This window comes from Pan paniscus, chromosome 19 (genome assembly GCF_029289425.2).
Source record: "Pan paniscus chromosome 19, NHGRI_mPanPan1-v2.0_pri, whole genome shotgun sequence".
NCBI lineage: Eukaryota > Metazoa > Chordata > Mammalia > Primates > Hominidae > Pan > Pan paniscus.
In genome coordinates, this window is record NC_073268.2 from 8,512,501 (window position 1) to 8,533,643 (window position 21,143).

Sequence of the window (21,143 nt, forward strand, 5' to 3'; positions counted from 1 at the left end):
ACACACACATACACATACACACACACACATACACACACACACGATACGAGTTCTTTCATCTTGCAAGAAAGAATCATGTGGATGCGCGCGGAGCCGAGGGACCATGGTGGCCGCGGTGTGGTCACTGATGAGGTTCCTCATCACGGGCGGTGTGGCTGGAGGCGCGTCGACCTGATGTATGGCCAGGAGGGCCCAGCAACAAGAGCCGAGCGCCCCTACGGAAGGCTGGAGAGGTGGTTCCCCGCCACGTACCAGTTTAGCCAGTACGTGTGTCAGCAGACAGGCCTGCAGATACCCCAGCTCCCAGCCCCTCCAAAGCCTTCCTTTCCCCTCCATGACTCCTGGAATGCAGGTATCATCACAGCTCTGTAGGCCCCTCCCAGGCCCGCGACACTCCAAGGAGGGCTGGGAGTACGTGGAGTCGCGCAGAGGCTGCCTGCCCCGGCCAGAGCGGGAGAACGGGCAGGGCGCCACCGGCCTGAGGACTCCAGACTGGGACCCCACTCCCAGGGAAGCTCCCAGCCTCACCGGCCCAATAAAGGACTTCAGAAGTGAGAAAAAAAAAAAAAGGTGAAATAGGCCAGGCGCAGTGGCTCACACCTGTAATCCCAGCACTTTCGGAGGCTGAGGCGGGCAGATTACTTGAGGTCAGGAGTTCAAGACCAGCCTGGCCAACATGGTGAAACCCTTTCTACTAAAATACAAAAATTAGTTGGGCATGGTGGCAGGCGCCTGTGATCCCAGCTACTCCAGAGGCTGAGGCAGGAGAATCATTTAAACCCGGGAGGCGAAGGTTGCAGTGATCTTAGATTGCACCACCGCACTCCAGCCTGGGGAACAAGAGCGAGACTCTGTATTAAAAAAAAAAAAAAAAAAAAACCAGGGCTGGGTGCGGTGGCTCATGCCTGTAATCCCAGCACTTTGGGAGGCAGAGGCGGGTAGATTACTTGAGGTCAGGAGTTCCAGACCAGCCGGGCCAACACAATGAAACCCTGTCTCTACTAAAAATACAAAATTAGCTGGGCATGGTGGCAGGTGCCTGTAATCACAGCTACTCGGGACACTGAGGCAGGAGAATCGCTTGAACCCGGGGGGCAGAGGTTGCGGTCAGCCGAGATTGCACCACTGCACTCCAGCCTGGGAGACAGAGCGAGACTCCATCTTTAAAAAAAAAAAAAAAAAAAAGGAATAATCAAGTGATTACATTTAGAACATGTGGGAATCAGAAACCCACCACCCACGGAGGCCACCACCTAACACAACAGTAAGCAATTGGGGTATTTACTTCAATCTTCCTTTTTATGTATCTGTTTAATACAGTGCCATCTATAATCGTGGTATCATGTATAATTTGGGATCTCGCTTTTCTGAATGCAGTATGTGAAGTATAGGTCTACAGCTCTATATTCCAGCAAAAACTTTTAACCGCCCCCCCTTTTTTTTGAGACAGGGTCTCCCTCTGTCACCCAGGCTGGGGTGCAGTGGCAGGATCCCGGCTCACTGCAGCCTCAACCTCCCAGGCTCAAGTGATCCTCCTGCCTCTGCCTCCTGAATAGCTGGGACTACAGGTGTGCACCAACATGCAGGGCCAATTTTTTAAGTTTTTGGAGAGACAGGATCTCCCCATATTGTCCAGGCTGGAAACAAGTCCCTGGGCTCAAGCGATGCTTCCACCTCAGCATCCTGAGTAGCTGAACTACAGGCACACACCACCATGCCTGGCTAATCATTTTATTTTTAGCACAAACAAGGTCTTGCTATATTGCCCAGGCTGGCCTCAAACTCCTGGGCTCGAGTGATCCTCTCACCTTCGCCTCCCAAAGCACTGGGATTACAGGTGTGAGCCACCACGCCTGGCCAATTAACTCGATTTTTTTTTTTTTTTTTTTTTTTGAGACGGAGTCTCGCTCTCTCACCCAGGCTGGAGTGCAGTGGCACAATCTCAGCTCACTGCAAGCTCCGCCTCCCAGGTTCAAGTGATTCTCCTGCTTCAGCTCCCGAGTAGCTGGGACTACAGGCGCCCGCCACCACGCCCGACTAATTTTTTGTATTTTTAGTAGAGACGGGGTTTCACCGTGTTCGCCAGGATGGTCTCGATCTCCTGACCTCGTGATCCGCCTGCCTCGGCCTCCCAAAGTGCTGGGATTACAGCCGTGAGCCACCGTGCCTGGCCAATTAACTCGATTTTTAATAGCTATTCAGGCGGGCACAGTGGCTCATGCCTGTAATCCCAGCACTTTGGGAGGCCGAGGCAGGCGGATCACCTGAGGTCAGAAGTTCCTGACCAGCCTGGCCAACATGACAAAACCCCTTCTCTGCTAAAAATACAAAAATTAGCCGGGTGTGGTGGCGCGTATCTGCCACTTGGGAGGCTGAGGCGGGAGAATCGCTTGAACCTGGGAGGCAGAGGTTGCAGTGAGCCGAGATCACGCCATTGCACTCTAGCCTGGGCGACAGAGTGAGACTCCGTCTCAAGAAAAAAAGAAAAAGAAAAAGAAATAGCTGTTCAACAAGACAGCAAGTATTGTAATTTACTTAACCCTTCCATGATTGTTAACATTCAGAGGATTTCCAGGGTCTCACTAGGATATACAGCTGTAAGGAATCTCTTCAGGAGGGCAAGGTAAAATGAGGTAAGCATCTTAACAGTTTTGTCCTAACCTACAGGATGTACATTTCATCTGCATTTATGACTAATTCAGATCATATTCTCACTTCTAAACTGACATTAATTCCCCTTGTCTTCTTAAGTCAAGTCCTCCCTTAGGGCTCACTGAATCTTTGAAAAGTTTACCTTTCATCATTTCTACTATCTATTTATTTAATTAACATTCCCATAGCAACCCTTTGACTTTTCTTAAGCAACTTGCTTACATGAACCTGCAACCAAATGAATTATAAATTTTCTCAGTGGCCTCATAAAGAAGAAAATAAGGAACATTAGCTGGGTGCAGTGGCTCACACCTGTAATCCCAACACTTTGCGAGGTGGAGGCGGGCGGATCACCTGAGGTCAGGAGTTCAAGACCTTCCTGACCAACATGGTGAAACCTCGTTTCTACCAAAAACACAAAAATCAGCCAGGCGTGGTGGTGCGTGCCTGTAATCCCAGCTACTCAGGAGGCCGAGGCAGGAGAATCACTTGAACCCGGGAGGTGGAGCTTGCAGTGAGCCGAGATCGCGCCACTGCACTCCAGCCTGGGCAACAAAGTGAGATTCTGTCTCAAAAAAAAGAAGAAAAGCAGGAACATTCAGGAAAACGGGGGAGAGTTGTGTGTAATATTAGGTGAGAAGACTTTTGACATCATATTTGTACACTTTTCTCAAAGCAATAGATACATTCCTGAGACACTGCAGGTGAATTTTCCCAAGCAGAGGCAATCACAGGTTGAACGCCTCTTAGGAGCTCACAATCTGAAACAACTAGGCATATTGCCTAACAAAACGAAGATCCTTCTGTGATAAAAAGAGTATTCCCAGCCGGGCACGGTGACTCACGCCTGTAATCCCAAGACTTTGGGAGGCAGAAGCAGGTGGATCACTTGAGTCCAGGAGTTCGAGACCAGCCTGGACAACACGGTAAAACCCCGTCTCTACCAAAAATACAAAAATTAGCCAGTCTCATAACCCCATCTCAAAATAAATAAATAAATATTAGATTTTAAAAATGTGAATTGTCCCTGAATTTATCTATTTCATAACTTTGGATTTAAGGTGAGGTGGGTTTTTAAAAATACAGCACCCTTCAGTAAGTAAAAAAATCTATATTAAATACAAGTTGCCTAATACTAGTCCCCCACAAAAGCCACAGCATAATACAAGTGCCCGGCACGGAGAAGGCTTTTGTCCCCATATACATCTGAATGCGCTTGGAAGCGGAGACTGACGGCCTCAGAGAATGAGCCTCTCAGCTTATCCAAACGGCAGAGCCCAGCGGTGGGAGTTTCACAGACACCGTCTGCTCACTGCTTTCCATCAGTCCTAGAGGGGCCCCTCTCTAAGGACGGGGAAGCGGCTTTCAAAGGCCTCCTTTCGCCTGTTGTATGCAGGGAGCACATCAGCCTGAGACATTTCCCATCTAAGGAGAGCAGTGGTTTGAGGGATTCTGTTCCTTGTCTCTAACTGTGTTGGGTGCATGATCGAGGCAGAAATCATACAAGGTTATCAGACAGGCACACACTGACACTTTTAGCCTCTACCCACCTGAGACCGAAAAAGCAGCACCTGTCAGGTTAGCCGAGGATATAAGCAAGACCCATTTAAAAGGCTTGATTTAAAAAAAAAAAAAAGGTATAGGTCCTGGGACACACACACACACACACCTTTCATTTCGTTTGAATTTTTTTTTTTTAACGTACTGCCCTTCCAGAAAATAACAGTTAATTTAAAATGCTATATCCGGGCTAGGCGCAGTGGCTCACATATGTAATCCCAGCACATTGGGAGGCCGAGGCAGGTGGATCGCTTGAGGCCAGGAGTTCGAGACCAGCTTGGGCAAAATAGTGAAACCCTCCTCTACAAAAAATAAAAACATCAGTCCGGTGTGGTGGGACACACCTGCAGTTCCCACTACTCAGGGGGCTGAGGTGGGAGGATCGCTTGAAACCAGGAGGCGGAGGTTGCAGTGAGCCAAGATCGCACCACTGCACTCCACCCTGAGTGACAGAACAAGACTCTGTCTCAGGGAAAAAAGGACAAAAAGGAAAAATTTTTTAAAACAATGCTAAATTGATTTGTGCAAAAAACCATTTAAGCATATGTATTTTCATATGCAGTATATGCCTATTCTTTTTCTGGAAAAACATACCAGACACTACTAACAGTGATGTTATCTTTGGAAAGAAGATTACTGTTACAGTTAATAAACAAAATGCTGGGCTGGGCGCGGTGGCTCACGCCTGTAATCCCAGCACTTTGGGAGGCCGAGGCAGGCGGATCACGAGGTCAGGAGATCGAGACCATCCTGGCTAACACGGTGAAACCCCGTCTCTACTAAAAATACAAAAAATTAGCCTGGTGAGGTGGCGGGTGCCTGTAGTCCCAGCTACTCGGGAGGCTGAGGCAGGAGAATGGCATGAACCCGGGAGGTGGAGCTTGCAGTGAGCCGAGATCGCACCACTGCACTCCAGCCTGGGCGACAGAGCCAGACTCCGTCTCAAAAACAAAAACAAAAAATGCTGGCTCTCTCTTGCAGATGGAAAACAGTGAACACAGAGAAACATGGTGTATGAAGCCATGCTGAGCAGAGGAATATAAATGGCTTTCTAATGTAAACAGTCAGCAGGAAAGCCATAATTTGTGCTGTATGTACAGAGACAGATAAATCCCTGTCTCCTCATGAACACATACCGTGTTTTGTTGTAAGGATCTCTATTTGCCTGAACTGTTGGCTCAGGGGCAGAACAGATCCAGAGGATCTCAGAAAAAATGTCACTAATTTCTTCACAGGAAAGAAGGGCTTCAAAAAGCGCTTCAGAACTAGAGTGTTCCACCCCAGTCTCTGCAAATTAATACTTTCCGCAAATCCAAATGAAAGAGAATACGTTCACATGGTATTAAGTAGCATTTTATTCTTAAGAACATTTGTAAAAAGCTTAAAGCAACGCATCCAAGGGTTGAAGCCGGGACTTTCTGCAAATTTAGGAAACTGATTTCCCCCCAGGAAAATGTTTGAAGGCATTTACTTCCAATTCACCCTCACGCCTACATCTGAAATGTCAGAATCCTTAGGTGCCAAAACGCAATGTATATAACAGATTTGTGTGTAACTTTAGGTGGCCAAAGACACTTGTGTAAGAAAACACATCTATTTCAAAGTAAGGTAAAATTCGTGAAATAAATGGACTGAGTCACCCTAAAATATTAAGAAAAACATCTATCAGCACAAGGACAGTGGGCTGCTTTGCAGCTAGTGACTGTCTATGGATAATTTTGAAACAAAATGCCACACTTAATTAGCCAGCGGGCTTCGCATCCTGTGTGTGACGGAGAGAATGGTATTAAGAAAAAGACTCCCTCAGGCTCCATTAATGCCCTAATGAGAGGAGGGGGGAAGAGGGGTGTTGGGGAGAGGGCAGGGCAGTCAGGATTACCACATGGCCCTCAGGAAGTACAAGCTCTGCGCCTTCTGGACAAATGGGGGACTCTCAACCGCACACTGACTATTGGGCGTATCCAGCCGGCTATTCCCACAGGGTCCTCTGCAGGAAACAATTGTACCCACACTCTACACATGCCCAGCAGATAGAGCAGTTCTCAGATTACATCCAAGAGGGAGAACGTGGGCCTTAAGCTCACTTAACCGTCGTCCGTGATTTCGTGACCAGCAACCTACCGACGGAGGGAGTCTCGATTTTCAAAAAGACAAAAGTGGGAGATTCTCCAGACGGCAGAGAGCTGGACTCGACATCAACCCTTCAACAGACCTTCCGGCTTACTTTAGTTATCACACACACTTAGGAAAAGAAGGGATCTGTTAGAAGCAAGCATGCATTCACCAAACACACGTCATTTCAGACTATCTTTCCTTGAAAACTATCAATAGGAACTATCTAAGTGATAGCGAGCTGTCTGTGAGGGCCTCCTACAATAAACATGCTGATCACACTGAGGAGTGTGGGCTGAATCATAATCCAATTAGGGCAAGTTTGGGATCAGCTGGACTTGAAGACGGCTGAGCAACTGACTAACAGACTTCTCCTAGCCTGGAGAAGGTGTCTAGCCGCATACCCCCCGACTCTATCCCCAGACTCAGGCTAATCAACATTTTTATCAACTGCTTGTATAAACAACGGTCTAGCAGGGACCACATAACACAGAGCTAAGAAGGGGCTTTGATTACTGTAGGTGATCACATCAGCCTGTAGTCCCAGCTACTCGGGAGGCTGAGGCAGGAGAATGGTGTGACTTCGACAGACAGGGCACGGTGACTCACACCTATAATCCCAGCACTTTGGGAGGCCGAGGTGGGGAAAACATGAAGTCAGGAGTTCGAGACTAGCCTGACCAACATGGTGAAACCCTGTCTCTACTAAAAATACAAACAATTAGCTGGGTGTGGTGGCAGGCACCTGTAGTCCCAGCTACTCGAGAGGCTGAGGCAAGAGAATCACTTGAACCTGGGAGGCAGAGGTTGCAGTGAGCTGAGATTGCACCACTGCACTCCAGCTTGGGCAACAGGAGCAAAATTCTGTCTCAAAAAAAAAAAAAAAAAGAAAAGTGAATGCAATGAGATCTCGCGACATGGTAACAGAAGTCTACATAACATCTACAACAAGCTTGTCCAACCCACAGCACGCGGACACATGTGGCCCAGGACAGCTTTGAATGGGGCCCAACACAAATTTGTAAACTTTCTTAAAACATTATGAGATTTTTTTGCTATCTGCTTTTTTTAGCTCATCAGCTATCACTAGTGTTGTTAGCATTTTTTTTTTCTTTTGAGATGGAGTTTCGCTCTTGTTACCCAGGCCGGAGTGCAATGGCACGAATTTGACTCACTGCAACCTCCGCTTCCAGGGTTCAAATGATTCTCCTGCCTCAGCCTCCCGAGTAGTTGGGATTGCAGGCATGCGCCACCACGCCCGGCTAATTTTGTATTTTTAGTAGAGACGGGGTTTCTCCACGTTGGTCAGGCTGGTCTCAAACTCCTGACCTCAGGGGATCCGTCCATTTCAGCCTCCCAAAGTGCTGGGAATACAGGCATGAGCCACCACGCCCGGCCGGTGTTCGCATATTTTATGTGTGGCCCAAGACAATTCTTCTTCTTCCAACGTGGCCCAGGGAGGCCAAAAGATTGGGTAACAAAGGAGGTGGGGCAGTCGGCTGCCCTCTGTGCCTGGACAGACCACACTGGAGTCTGCATGCAGGTGGGGGGACGACTGTTGGGGGGGTGGGGCAGACAAACTTGGAGGGTGCTTGGATCTGAATGGCCTGGGTGCGGGGCAAAGGTGAACCCACGTCACAGGAGAAATGCTCCAAGGACCAGGGGACTCCCTGGGGAGAGAGAAGAGTTGCCTGCAATTCTTCACAGCCCAGCAGTCCCCTGGGAGAGGACGGCTGAGGTCAGAATGGACTTCCTCAGGAGATGGTGTGTTGGGGTCACTGGAAACACCCCACACAGAGAGGGTGACCGTAGGGGCCACATTCCCTCAGTAATATACCCTGATTTTTCCTGACAAGCCCCCCACAGCCCCCGGACCTGAGGCTCAGTCCACCTGGCTTGGGACCCCAGCCTCCGGCTACACAGGTGTGGACACAACTCAGGCTTGGCCCTTTGGTATTTACACATCCTGGCCACAGTGACCAGTTATGGGATCAAGGGCGACCATGCCGGACTCCTGCTGCTGGGAGTCTGGGAGGACAGGAAGCAGGCTCAGAACTGCCGATGGTCCTCAGGCCACTAGGAGATGAGGAACAGCCTGCCAGAGGCCAGGGCGCAGAGACAGGCGGGGCGGGGAGATGGGCAAGGACCTGCCCCAGGACGGCATCTGTGCCACCCGGGCCTAAAGCTGACCTATATCTGGACCTCTCACCCACAGGAAACTCAGACCCTTCTGAACCCAGGAGGTGATATTCTACACACCTAGATAAGGCAGAAAACAGGGCTCAGAAAAGTTCAGGAATGTGGCAAGGAGGCAGACCCAGGGACAGAACCAAGTTAAATGGATAAGAACAACAAATAAATTGCAAGGAAAAGCAGGGAAGGGAAACTATAGGCTAAAAGAGGCTTAAGGGATACAGCTACCAAATGTAATGGGCAAATTTTATTTGGATTCAAACAAACCAACTGTCATCCCAGCACTTTGGGAGGCCAAGGCAGGCGGATCACGAGGTCAGGAGATCAAGACCATCCTGGCTAATATGGTGAAACCCCATCTCTACTAAAAATACAAAAAATTAGCCGGGCATGGTGGCGGGCACCTGTAGTCCCAGCTACTTGGGAGGCTGAGGCAGGAGAATGGTGTGAACCCAGGAGGCGGAGCTTGCAGCAAGCTGAGATCGCGCCACTATACTCTAGCCCAGGCGACAGAGCGAGACTCCGTCTCAAAAACAAAAAAAATTAGGAGACAATCAGGAAAATGTGAATACTAACTGGATATTTGCTGAAACTAAAGAACTGATGGATTTCTTAGGTGTGATATTGTGGTTATGTTTTTTAAGGGTTACTTAGTGAAATGCTTATGAAGGAAATGAGATGACGGCTGGGACTATCTTCAAGATCATTGAGGGGATGGGGGGGGCAGTAGGTGTCCTTGAGTTGATGACTGTTGAATGTGGGTGGATATGTGGGGATTCACTGAACTGCTTTCTCTACCTGCATGATATTTAAAGTTTCCCAAAATAAATAATATTAAGAGACATATGCACAGACCATATCTCCCCCTGGCCTCTCCCAGCTCAAAAGAGGGTGCGGGATCCATTCAGTAAAACCAAGCACCTGATTAGTCAAAGAGATGATCTAGAATTACACCCATATGCAAAGATATGCAGATGCAGCCGGGCGTGGTGGTGCACACCTGCATTCCCAGCTACTCGGGAGGCTGAGGTGGGAGGACTGCCTGGGCCCAGGTCAAAGCTGCAGTGAGCCCTGACTGTGCCACTGCACTTTAGCCTGGGCAACACAGCAAGAGCTCTCTCACACAAACAAGCAAACAATCAAAGACACAGATGTCATCAAATCAACAACTGACAATTATTGTCCTAGAAGGAAAATGAAGAGAGGCCAGGCATGGTGGCTCACGCCTGTAATCCCAGCACTCTGAGAGGCTGAGGCAGGCGGATCACTTGAGGTCAGGAGTTCAAGACCAGCCTCGTCAAGATAGTGAAACCCTGTCTTTATTAAAAATACAAAATGAGCCAGGCGTGGTGGCGGGCACCTGTAATCCCAGCTACTCAGGAGGCTGAGGCAGGAGTATCGCTTGAACCTAAAAGGCAGAGGTCACAGTGAGCTGAGATCGTACCACTGCACTCCAGCCTGGGCAACAGAGGGAGACACAGTCTCAAAAAAAAAAAAGAAAGAAAGAAAAAGAAAAGAAAAGAAAGAAAAGAAACAAAAAAATGAAGAGAAACCAGGTTCTGTGATAGTCTCTAGATACAAATAAATAACTAGGTGCTTTGGAATGGGGGAGGGGTACAAAGAGGTAAAAAGGCTGAATTCCTCTCTCTTATAATCCAAATAACCATAAAATGTGGAATGAATACCAAAGCGCCTGGTAAACATTTAAACGGCACGTGCTATGCACCAGGCACCATCCTAAGTACTTGTCAAATATTATGTCATTCAATCCTTAACAACCACCCTAAGAGGCTGGTACCATTATCTCCATTTTACTCACCAGGAAACTAGAGACACAGAAATTCCAGAACTGGCCCCAAAGTCACACTCCCGGGAAACAGCCAAGTTTCCAACCCGGGAAACCTGGATCTGGATTTCCAGTCTATATTCTTCATCTACTATGGAACACACTTTAAATATTCACATATCATAATGGAGTATTTTTGAAGGATCGTGGGTAAAAACAATTTTTACAATTGCAGTCAAGAACATGCCCAGAGCTGGAAAACGCTGCACTCACAGGCTACATCCACGCCTATTCGGGGCTCCGGCGGTCACACTGCGATTTTTCCCTATTGCACGTGGTCCCGCCCAATCTTCAGATTTCACATCAAAACCTGAAAAATGAGTAACAGATGAGGCAGCTGTGCTGTGAGCCACCACGATCAAAAGAAAACCGTCTTGACCTGATCACGTTTAACGGGAGGAAAAGCAGCGCCTTCTGATTTTAAACAGATTAAATCCATCCAGATTTTTATCCCAGGGATATTGACCAAAAAAAGACAAATTAAAAAAACTGTGGAACTGATGCATCTGGATGAAATTCTCCCAGGAAAACAAAGAGAAAGCCCTATCCCTATGACAGCAGAACTCACCACACCCTGTTTGGTGACTATTCGACAACGATATGAGATAAAACCGTCATTCACTGTAGAAACAGCACTTGAATTTACCTGTAATTGGTGCCTGTACTGAGACACCCTGGGGAGCAGGGGGAGAGGCTGACGGATTGGACAGAAGGAAGCGACGGACGGAGTGAAGCTTACGTTGTTTTTTTAAAAGGATTTTCTGATGTAGTTCATACAAAAATACACTGTGTATCTGGTCCAAGAGTTATGACCGGCAAGCCACAGAAAATTTACGTTTGCTTTTAATCACAGAGGCCACAGAACAAAACTTTCCATGACGGGTCTCACTCCCGAGTAACGGCACTGGGCTTCTGCCTCGTCGTGGAGCAGAAAGCACAGGTTTGAGATTTCACTGGAAGTTGGAACGGCAGTTTCTGCAAACCTCATAAAAGGGAGGACTGATTTAGTCCTAGGATCTCGGCAGGACACCTGAAGTTCAATTTTGTCTCTGAACAAAAAGCACTATAGCAGCCTGCAGGCTTTCCGTAGGATGAAGGGGGAGTTGGGGGGCCCTTCACTGGAGGAACTAAAAAAAAGCCAAATCATTAAAAAGGCCCTTAGAAAAAAAAACACCACCATGGAAAAAGGCAGCAAGAGAGAAGAGGTTCTCGCTCTCCTGCCTTCCAAGCAACCAGCGAATGTTTCAAGCCGTTCAACTACCTCTATCTTATCTCAGAGCGGTCCCTGCACATCTAGAGGAAGAAAGCCACCTGAAGAGGGCTTGCTGCTCCCCCTTGTCCATGCGGAACGTTTGATGTGAATATTTTCTAAGGTACAATTCCATGGACAGAAAGGACCAAGTTGAATTTAAGGGAGTTCAGCCAAGCTCTTTCATCCAACACTGTGACCCTGATCTAATAATCGGTGCTCTTTGCTTCAATTCTCCAGCTCTGACATACTTGGAAAAGTTAAAACGGTGAATATCTACTGATTACTAGTTGCTGGAAGACGTAATATGCACGCATTTTGAGTTCTTTGGAAGAAAGATGCTAGAGAAATGCAAACAATGAAATATTAAAGCATGGCATGACAGGTCTGCAGATATGAGACTCTTTTTTTTTTTTTTTTTTGACACGGAGTTTCACTCTTATTCCCCAGGCTGGAGTCCAGTGGTGTGATCTCGGCTCAATGCAACCTCCACCTCCAGGGTTCAAGTGATTCTCCTGCCTCAGCCTCCTTAGTAGCTCGGATTACAGGCGTGCACCACCACACCCGGCTAATTTTGTATTTTAAGTAGAGATAGGGTTTCTCCACATTGGTCAGGCTGGTCTCGAACTCCCAACCTCAGGTGATCCGCCCACCTCGGCTTCCCACAGTGCTGGGATTACAGGCGTGAGCCACCGCGCCTGGCCGAGTCTCTTTTAATAGACTCAGATATTTGACATTTCAAAAATGGAGAGTCAAGCTTTTTCCTATTTTTGAGCACAGAATCACACGGCAATCCAGTTGCACAAGAAGCTGCCGGAACTCACCCAGCTGTGACATCCATTTGCTCATTTAGTCCTCTTTAAAACACTCATTGAGAAACAAAAACAGACCCAGCGCGGTGGCTCACGCCTGTCATCCCAGCACTTTGGGAGGCCGAGGCAGGTGGATCATGAGGTCAGGAGTTCACGACCATCCTGGCCAACATTGTAAAACCCCGTCTCTACTAAAAACACAAAAAATTAGCCGGGCGTGAGGGCGGGCACCTGTGGTCCCAGCTCCTCGGGAGGCTGCGGCAGGAGAATGGCGTGAACCGGGGAGGCGGAGCTGGCAGTCAGCCGAGATCGCGCCACTGCACTCCAGCCTGGGTGACAGAGCGAGACTCCGTCTCAAAAAAAAAAAAGAAAGTCAGGATTCACAAATATTCCAAATTCATAGCGATTTTCCTTGAGTGTCTTGGAATACGCATAAACGGTAAATTCAACGCAACACAGAAAACTAAGCACCTTGGTGGTTCACACCATGGACCACTGGGAATTCAGATCATGAAAAAAGAAAACACACCCTGGCCGGGCGCCGCAGCTCACGCTGTGATCCCAGCACTTTGGAAGCCGAGGCGGGTGGATCACCTGAGGTCAGGAGTTCAAGACCAGCCTGGCCAACATGGTGAAACCCTGTCTCTATTAAAAATATAAAAATTGGCCAGTCACGGTGGCTCACACCCATAAGCCCAGCACTTTGGGAGGCCAAGGCAGGCGGATCACCTAAGGTCGGGAGTTGGAGACCAACCTGACCAACATGGTGAAACCCCATCTCTACTAAAAATACAAAATCAGCCAGGCGTGGTGGCGCATGCGCCTGTAATCCCAGCTACTCGGGAGGCTGAAGCAGAAGAATTGCTTGAACCCAGAAGGCAGAGGTCACGGTAAGCTGAGATGGTGTCATTGCACTCCAGCCTGGGCAACAAGAACAAAACTCCATCTCAAAAAAAATTTAAAAAATACAAAACTTAGCCAGGCGTGGTGGCTGGCACCTGTAATCCCAGCTACTCGGGAGGCTGAGGCAGGAGAATCGCTTGAACCCGGGAGGCGGAGGTTGCAGTGAGCCGAGATCACGCCACTGCTCTCCAGCCTGGCAGAGCGAGACTCCATCTGAAAAAAAAAAAAAGAAAAAGAAAAAAAGGAAAGAAAACACATCCTATGCCAAGCCTGTGCTCTCCTGGCCAAAATGAAATCATGCAGGAAGGATCCCACCTAGTTCACAATGGGACGAGCTGGAGCCCTGGAACCCTGATCACTGTCAGGAAAAAGGAAGATCCCCAAGGGGCTTGTTCACCCCCGACCCCAGCTGTGCACAAAACCTGTTTTCTCAAATGTGTGCACACATTACAACACCTTCCCAACAAAAGGTAGGAATATTTTAAAACGTAGAATCAGGGCCGGGTGCGGTGGCTCACGCCTGTAATCCCAGCACTTTGGGAGGCTGAGGTGGGTGGATCACAAGGTCAGGAGATCGAGACCATCATGGCTAACACGATGAAATCCCGTCTCTACTAATAACACAAAAAATTAGCCGGGCGTGCTGGCGGACGCCTGTAGTCCCAGCTACTCGGGAGGCTGAGGCAGGAGAATGGCGTGAACCCGGGAGGCAGAGATTGCAGTGAGCCCAGATCGCTCCACTGCACTCCAGCCTGGGCGACAGAGCGAGACTGCGTCTCAAAAAAAAAAAAAAGTAGAATCAAATCAGTGACCCTAACTTCCAGGGCTTGCCTCTGTGCTCTAGCTCACATTCCAACCCGTGTCAGAAGACAAATCAATCAGCAAGAGCTGTGGACGGCTACTCAGAGGCAGGCCTGAGCTGCTAACTGGGAGATGAGTACCAAGCCAGCAATGCCTACATGTCTGAGCAAACCTATCCCACAGCATTCCGGAGCTGGGACGGGAGGCAGGCCCACGCTAGAGGTGGCGTTTCTACAGCTCCAGAGATGGGCACCCTCCATTTCCCACGCGAAACAGCAGTCTTTCAACCTCTACACCGCCCAGAGTTAAGCAAACAGGGTCAGCGGAAGACACACCTAATAGCTTTGGGAAACCACAAAATGATTGCTTTGTGCATAATTTCTCTCAAGAAGAGTGCCTGATCATCTTTAAGTTACAAGGGTGACTTAAAGGGTAACTTAATAGTAACTTAAATCTTTCCCAGGCTTCGTTGGTCAGCAGCAGTCTGGAGCGTCATTGGCAGATAGAAATACAGAGCTCAGTAAGTATCAGTAATATCCCGGGACTTTAAGGCACTGTATTTGTTGTTTCATTCTTCTAGGTCTTTCTTCGCAGTGATAATCTCTTATGGGGCAATTTTTTTTATTTAATTTTTTTTTCCCAAGACGGAGTCTTGCTGTGTCACCCAGGCTGGAGTGCCGTGGCCCGATCTCAGCTCACTGCCAACTCCACCTCTCGGGTTCAAGCGATTCTCCTGCCTCAGCCTCCCGAGTAGCTGGGAGTACAGGTGTGTACCACCACACCTGGTTAATTTTGTATTTTTAGTAGAGATGGGGTTTCACCATGTTGGCCAGGCTGGTCTTGAACTCCTGACCTCAAGTGACCCACCCACCTCGGCCTCCCAAAGTGCTGGGATGACAGGCGTGAGCCACAGTGCCCGGCCATTGTAGGGCAATTTTTTTGACACCTTCATCAAATCCCCTTGTATGCTTGTAAAAGTCATTGGTTTGAAAAGTTTAAAAATATACCTCATGCCGGGCGCGGTGGCTCATGCCTGTAATCCCAGCACTTTCGGAGGCTGAGCTGGGCGGATCACGAGGTCGGGAGATCGAGACCATCCTGGCTAACACAGTGAAACCCCGTCTCTACTAAAAATACAAAAAAAAATTAGCCAGGCGTGGTGGTGGGCGCCTGTAGTCCCAGCTACTCAGGAGGCTGAGGCAGGAGCATGGCGTGAACCCGGGAGGCGGAGCTTGCAGTGAGCCAAGATCGCACCACTGCACTCCAGCCTGGGTGACAGAGCGAGACTCCATCTCAAAAAAGTATATAGATATATATATATATAGATATATAGATATGCCTCATAACCGTTTTACAGTTCAGTAATGTGATAGATTCCCAAGGCTCAAGCTATGAAATGACTAAACTTAATGATCATTTATCTAAACACAATAATAACATTTATTGAGCACTCACCATATGCCAGGCATGTGTATATTATCGCACGTAGCCTTTACACAACAAGGCAGGTGCTGTTATCACAAATGGAAAAGGAACGTGTGGTACAGAGATGTACAGCGCCTTGCACGAGGACACACAGCTAATAAACGGCAGAGCGGGGGCGTGAACTCAAGCAGAAGGACAAAAGAATCTATATTTTTAGCCATGTATTAGACTGCCTTATTATGCAGAGAAAAAACAAAGAGATTAAAAAATATATTACAAATGATGGAACAAGAAAAAGCCTCTCAAGGAACATTGCTCTTATTACTTTATTTTTATTTATTTATTTATTTATTTATTTATTTATTTAATACAGGGTCTTGCTGTGTTGTCCTGGCTGGAGTGTAGTGACACAAACATGGCTCACTGCAGCCTCCACCTCCTGGGTTTAAGCAATCCTCCTGCCTCAGCCTCCCGAGTAGCTGGGACCACAGGTACCCACCACTGTGACCAGCTAATTGTTATTTTTTGCAAAGACAATGCTTCACCATGTTGCCCAGGCTGGTCTCAAACTCCTAGGCTCAAGTGATCCCCCCACCTTGGCCTCCCAAAGTGCTGAATTACAGGTGTGAGCCATCACACCCGGCCTGCTCCTAACTGGACTGTTGTCCTTTATTACTAAAAGATTGGCCCAAGTCCTAGAAACACAGTCACCAGTGGGAGCCTGTCCTGGCTGGTCCGGGCTTCTTATGAAGAAGGCAGAAAATCCTCATTTTCAAAACGGCACCTTTTTGCCATCTTGTCCCACCTTGAAAGTGAATGCAAAGAAAAGATACAGTGGTGTCACAGCAACTGTTCTCTTCCTGGCTGCAGTGTTTGGATTCAAGGAAGAGTGGCAGAGCTGGAGTTGTAAGACTGTTGAGGTTGCTACCAAATCCTGTCCCACCCATAGGGCCAAAGGGATTCAGGTAAATTCTCAGCCAAGCTTCTCATTGAGTCTGAACTGAAAGAATCACCCAAAGCAGCCAGAGTGAGACTCCACTTCCCCTGGCTGGAGCAGGCTGACCAGGGATACCAGACCAGGGTCCCCTGACTCTGCAGACTTTCTCTTCCCCTTTGTCATGCAGGAAGTCCTGGGGCCACACCAGAGCCTCACAAAACTGTCCAGAGGAAGCCAGTGGTCTGCACCCTTGGATGTCAGTGCACCCACACTGACCGTATGTTTTTGATCAGGCATCCAGCCCAGACAAAGTTGAGCTCTGCGACTTTAACACCAAAAGAGTGCTCACTTCTGTGAGGCTGAAGTGGATCCCGGAGACGGACCTCTCCAGTCTTGACGAGTGAGTAACATACTCATCCAAAGGGAAGCCCAAATCCCCAAAGTCCCAATTTCACCACCTCCTGACTATCGATCACATTCCTTCTCTCTAGAAATCTGAAAATCATCTACCAACCTACTTATTAAAACAAGTCTAACTGCCTTAACTTCAGGATTATAGATTTGCTGATGAAATTGTTATAAATGCTCTCAAAGTTCTATTACCATCTAATTACAATTTATGCACAGCTATATCATAATGTGTGTTTTGGAAGCTGAAATAATATGTGTTTTGGAAGCCAAAAAAATTAAGCTTCAATTACTTTTGTACCTACCATGACAACAGGCAGAAACAGGACAATTTTGTATAAAGAATGTTTTTTTACATTTTTGTCCTTATTTTTTTTTTTTTGGTGTTTTCTCACAGTTCCTGTCAAGGTGAGAGGAACCAGGCAAAATGCAGGCTTAACATATATGGTCATCCCCAGGTTTTTTTTTAACTATATAAAGGAGAAATTAATAAAAGAAAAAAAGAAATACCACACAGCATTTTCTTTCCCCACCATAATTTTTCAATTTTCTTTAGAGAAATGCCAGCCAATAGCTAATTAGAACCACACCCTTTGTTATCCCAATGGCAAGAAGTATACGCGTGGGCTTAAAGAACAAATGTTAATGAGAACTTAAAAAAAAATTAGCAATCTGGAACTCTGGTTTCCCTTCAGTGTAAAACAAAATTCCCTTCTCTAGAGTTATTTTAATCGTTGGTGAAACGACACGGACAGAGTCCATCCACAAGACGTGTTCACCCATCCAGTGCTCTCAGCTGGGAGAACTCCGGCTCTTCACTTGTTCTGATGGGGAAATTAGCATCATTAGCTCACGGGCTTCTGAGCACCCTAACTTCAAACGAGACAAAAACTCAGTTACAGAAAAGGCACTTGTTCCACATCTCTTTGGTTTCAAGGGGGAAAATAATTCCTTTTTTTTTTTTTTTGAGACAGAGTTTCGCTCTTGTTGCCCAGACTGGGGTGCAATGGTGCGATCTCGGCTCACCGCAACCTCCGCCTCCCAGGTTCAAGCGATTCTCCTGCCTCAGCCTCCCTAGTAGCTGGGACTACAGGCATGCGCCACCAGGTCTGGCTAATTTTGTATTTTTAGTAGAGACAGGGTTTCTCCATGTTGGTCAGGCTGGTCTGGAACTCCCGACCTCAGGTGATCCGCCCACCTCAGCCTTCCAAAGTGCTGGGATAACAGGCATGAGCCACCGCGCCCGGCAATAATTCCTTTTAAAATCAGCACATAGCTTTTGTAATTTCCAAGAGTATGTGTTCCATAAGAAGGACAGCTGGAGTCTTTTTACCTGGTACATATCCCCGAGAAAGATCTTGAGTGGTTTGTTCACGACCAAGGAAAGAAACTATCTCCTTGAAAACTGGACTGGTTTTAGAGAATAAAGTATAGGATGTGAGTCAGAAAAACTCTGGGCCAAAAAGTAAAATGTTTAAGATGCTAACGCACCAGGGTTTGGGCACGTCCAGCACTCTCAACGGTATTTTCAAATGAGAGTCTGCCCTGTGTCATCCAGGTTCTCATCACGGAGGAATCAGCAGGTCCAGGCTAGGGCCGCAGAATACTTTTTGTCATGCAAAGAGCCTGTCCAGGGTAATAGAGAGCCAGCCATGGCCCATGTCCTATCGAATATTCTCCTTTTTCGGAAAAAGCTCTAAGCATTTGCAAAACATCTGTTTGCTCCATATTTTTACTATCCAAAAAATGTATTTCCTCTTCAGTAAAAAACACAACAATAGGCTGTTAAGCCTGTAACATTTTACCATAATTCTATGTTTTCAAAAGCTAGAAATCATTTGTATTGCCGGATAAGGACATTATTTTAAGTAGACTTTGGTCTACAACAGAAACTTGCCGTAACAATGAAAATCTTTTTTGGCAAATCACTTTCTGAACATTATTTCTCCACGAACGTACCACAAAAACCACCACCAAGGAAAACAAAGGATTCTCGTATTTTGAATCAAAAAGTACTGGCCATGCATATTCATACTATATCAAGCATGTCAATCAAAATGGGCAAAATAACCTAAAAAGCAGTAAAAATGCCAACTCTTGCCTCTGAGTGGTTAGTGAACCTATGTTTTCCCAATGTGAAATTTACAAACTGCATCGGATCAACTGTATTTCATACTTTAAATCTCAAATCTCTACCTCACACTGCTTCGGGATGGATGATTTACTCAAGACATTTGGGGTCACAGTATAAGCCTTTTGCTCCCAGTAAATCTAAATCATGCTTCTCAACAAGATTCTGCACATATAAAAGGAACACGTGGCACGCCTCGCCATGCTCCCCAGAGGAAACTAAACGCCCCCAGAATAGCCCTTCTGTCCACTCCAGAAACAGGCTTTCCCCAAAAAGGGAAGGGGGCTGGATTCACACGTTGGTTGCATCATATACACTCACGAAGCAACAGCGCTCCAAAACTTTTTCTGACTCCATTCATTACAAAATGTCCTGGATGTGCTTTATTATCACAGAGACAGACATCCTCACCCAAGGGACACACTCAGAAACCCAAATTCAACTCGGCAGCAAACTGGGAGACACGAGAAGTTGACAGCAAAGTATCCATTTCCCCAAATCCTCCTTCTTCCAGTCAATGTGCATCGATGGGGTCAGCTCAGCCCTTAACTCGAAGACCCCGGGACCACAGGGGCCACCACGCAGCTGAGCTCTGCACAGCCCGGGCTGTTCCCGCGCCCGGGAGGCGTCTGGGGAGGAGGCTGGACGGCCAGACAATGCAAAGCTCCCCGGCGGCCGCGAACTCAGCCTGGGGCGGGGGGGGCGGGGGAGGCGGGGGCGGGAGACGGAGCCGTGAGCGCCCTTCTCGGCCACAGCCACGGCCACGGTCACCGGCCGCCTCTCCTGACCTCGGCCTCGGCCCCCAGGTCCCCGGTCCCCGGGGAAGGGGCTCCGGGAAGGCAGGTTTCTCCCGGAAAGAAAGGAAACGCGCTGGTTTGGGCACCACGGGCGGGGGGCGCGCGCCCTCCCCTCCCCTCCCCTCCCCACTGTGGGAATCCGCGGGGGTCGGCGGCGGAGGCAGGAAGGGCCTGGCGCCTCTGCTCGCGGGTGAAGGGGTCGCGGAACCGGGATCCCCGAGCGCAGCCGCCCCCACCCGAGGCTCCCAGCGTGTGCGGACGGAGGGGCTCCAGCCGGGGTCCCGGGGGCCGAGGGGGGTCCAACTTTCCAGGGCGGGCGCAGCGCAGCACTCGAACCAAAGAGGGGTCCTGGGATGAGGGTGCGGGCACAGCGCGGAGAGGGAGGGGAGGGGGGGCAGAGGCGGGGACGGCGGGGTGGGGGGTGGGGAGAGGACAGTGGGTCGGGGGGCGAGGGACTGGGGGCTGGGGTCGGGGGGTGGGGGGCGGGCAGGGGGACAACGGGGTTGGCGGAGGGCAGGGGTAACGGGGGTGGGGGGCGGGCAGGGGCCGGCGAGGCCCGCGCCGCTCACCTTCCTGTGCTTCTCCTTGTAGGGCAGCGCCAGCCACGGCATGTCCCGCACGAAGTCCTGCCACTGCCGCTGGTCCTGGTCCGAGGACACGAAGACGATCTCCAGGCGCCGCCGCGGCTCGGGCTCCGCCGCCGCCCCGGCCCCCGCTCCCGGCCCCGGCCCGGCCGCCGCGTCCCCCCGCAGGCGCCCGTAGAAGGCGGCCAGGCTGGCGCTGAGCTGCGCGCAGGGGGCGCTGAGGCTGCAGCCGAAGTAGAGACCCAGCAGCGAGATGCCGCGGGCGCCCAGCGAGTGCACGTCCACCTCCTCGCCGCCGCCCGTCACCAGCTTCTCGCCGAGCAGCTCCTCCAGGAAGCCCGACATCCTGGCCCACCGCACGGCGGGCAGGCGGCTGCGACCCCGCTCCACGGTCCGCGCGGCGGGAGGAGGCGGCGGCGGCGGCGGCAGGCGCTGAGGAGAGCGGAGCCCGGCCCAGTAGGGTCGCCCACGCCACGCCCCCTCCGCCTGCCCGCGCCACGCCCCTTCCCCCGCCCTGCCACGCCCCCTCCGCGTCCCGCGCCACGCCCCTTCGGCTGCCCTCGCCACGCCCCTCCGCCCGCCCTCGCCACGCCCCGTTTGCGGCCGGCCATGGCCAGAGCTCTCCGCCCAGGCGGGGTCCGCAGCTGCCGGCCGCGGTGCGCGGGGTGATTGCTTGGGCGAGAAGCCGGACCCGAAACGCCGCACTCTCCCTGGAAAGCCCGCGGCCGAAGTG

The 21,143-nt window shown here is 49.5% G+C and overlaps 1 protein-coding gene across 1 annotated transcript in view; it reads right to left on the minus strand.

The window, feature by feature from the left end:
- The window catches only part of NXN (nucleoredoxin), a 184,535-nt gene extending 163,657 nt beyond the window's left edge, over positions 1-20,878 (minus strand). The window contains exon 1 of the mRNA XM_055102112.2: positions 20,396-20,878. Within this exon, the coding sequence (XP_054958087.1) occupies positions 20,396-20,755 (360 nt within the window). The 5' untranslated portion in view covers positions 20,756-20,878. The remainder of the gene's footprint in view (positions 1-20,395) is intronic.
- Between the last annotated feature and the right edge of the window lie 265 nt (positions 20,879-21,143).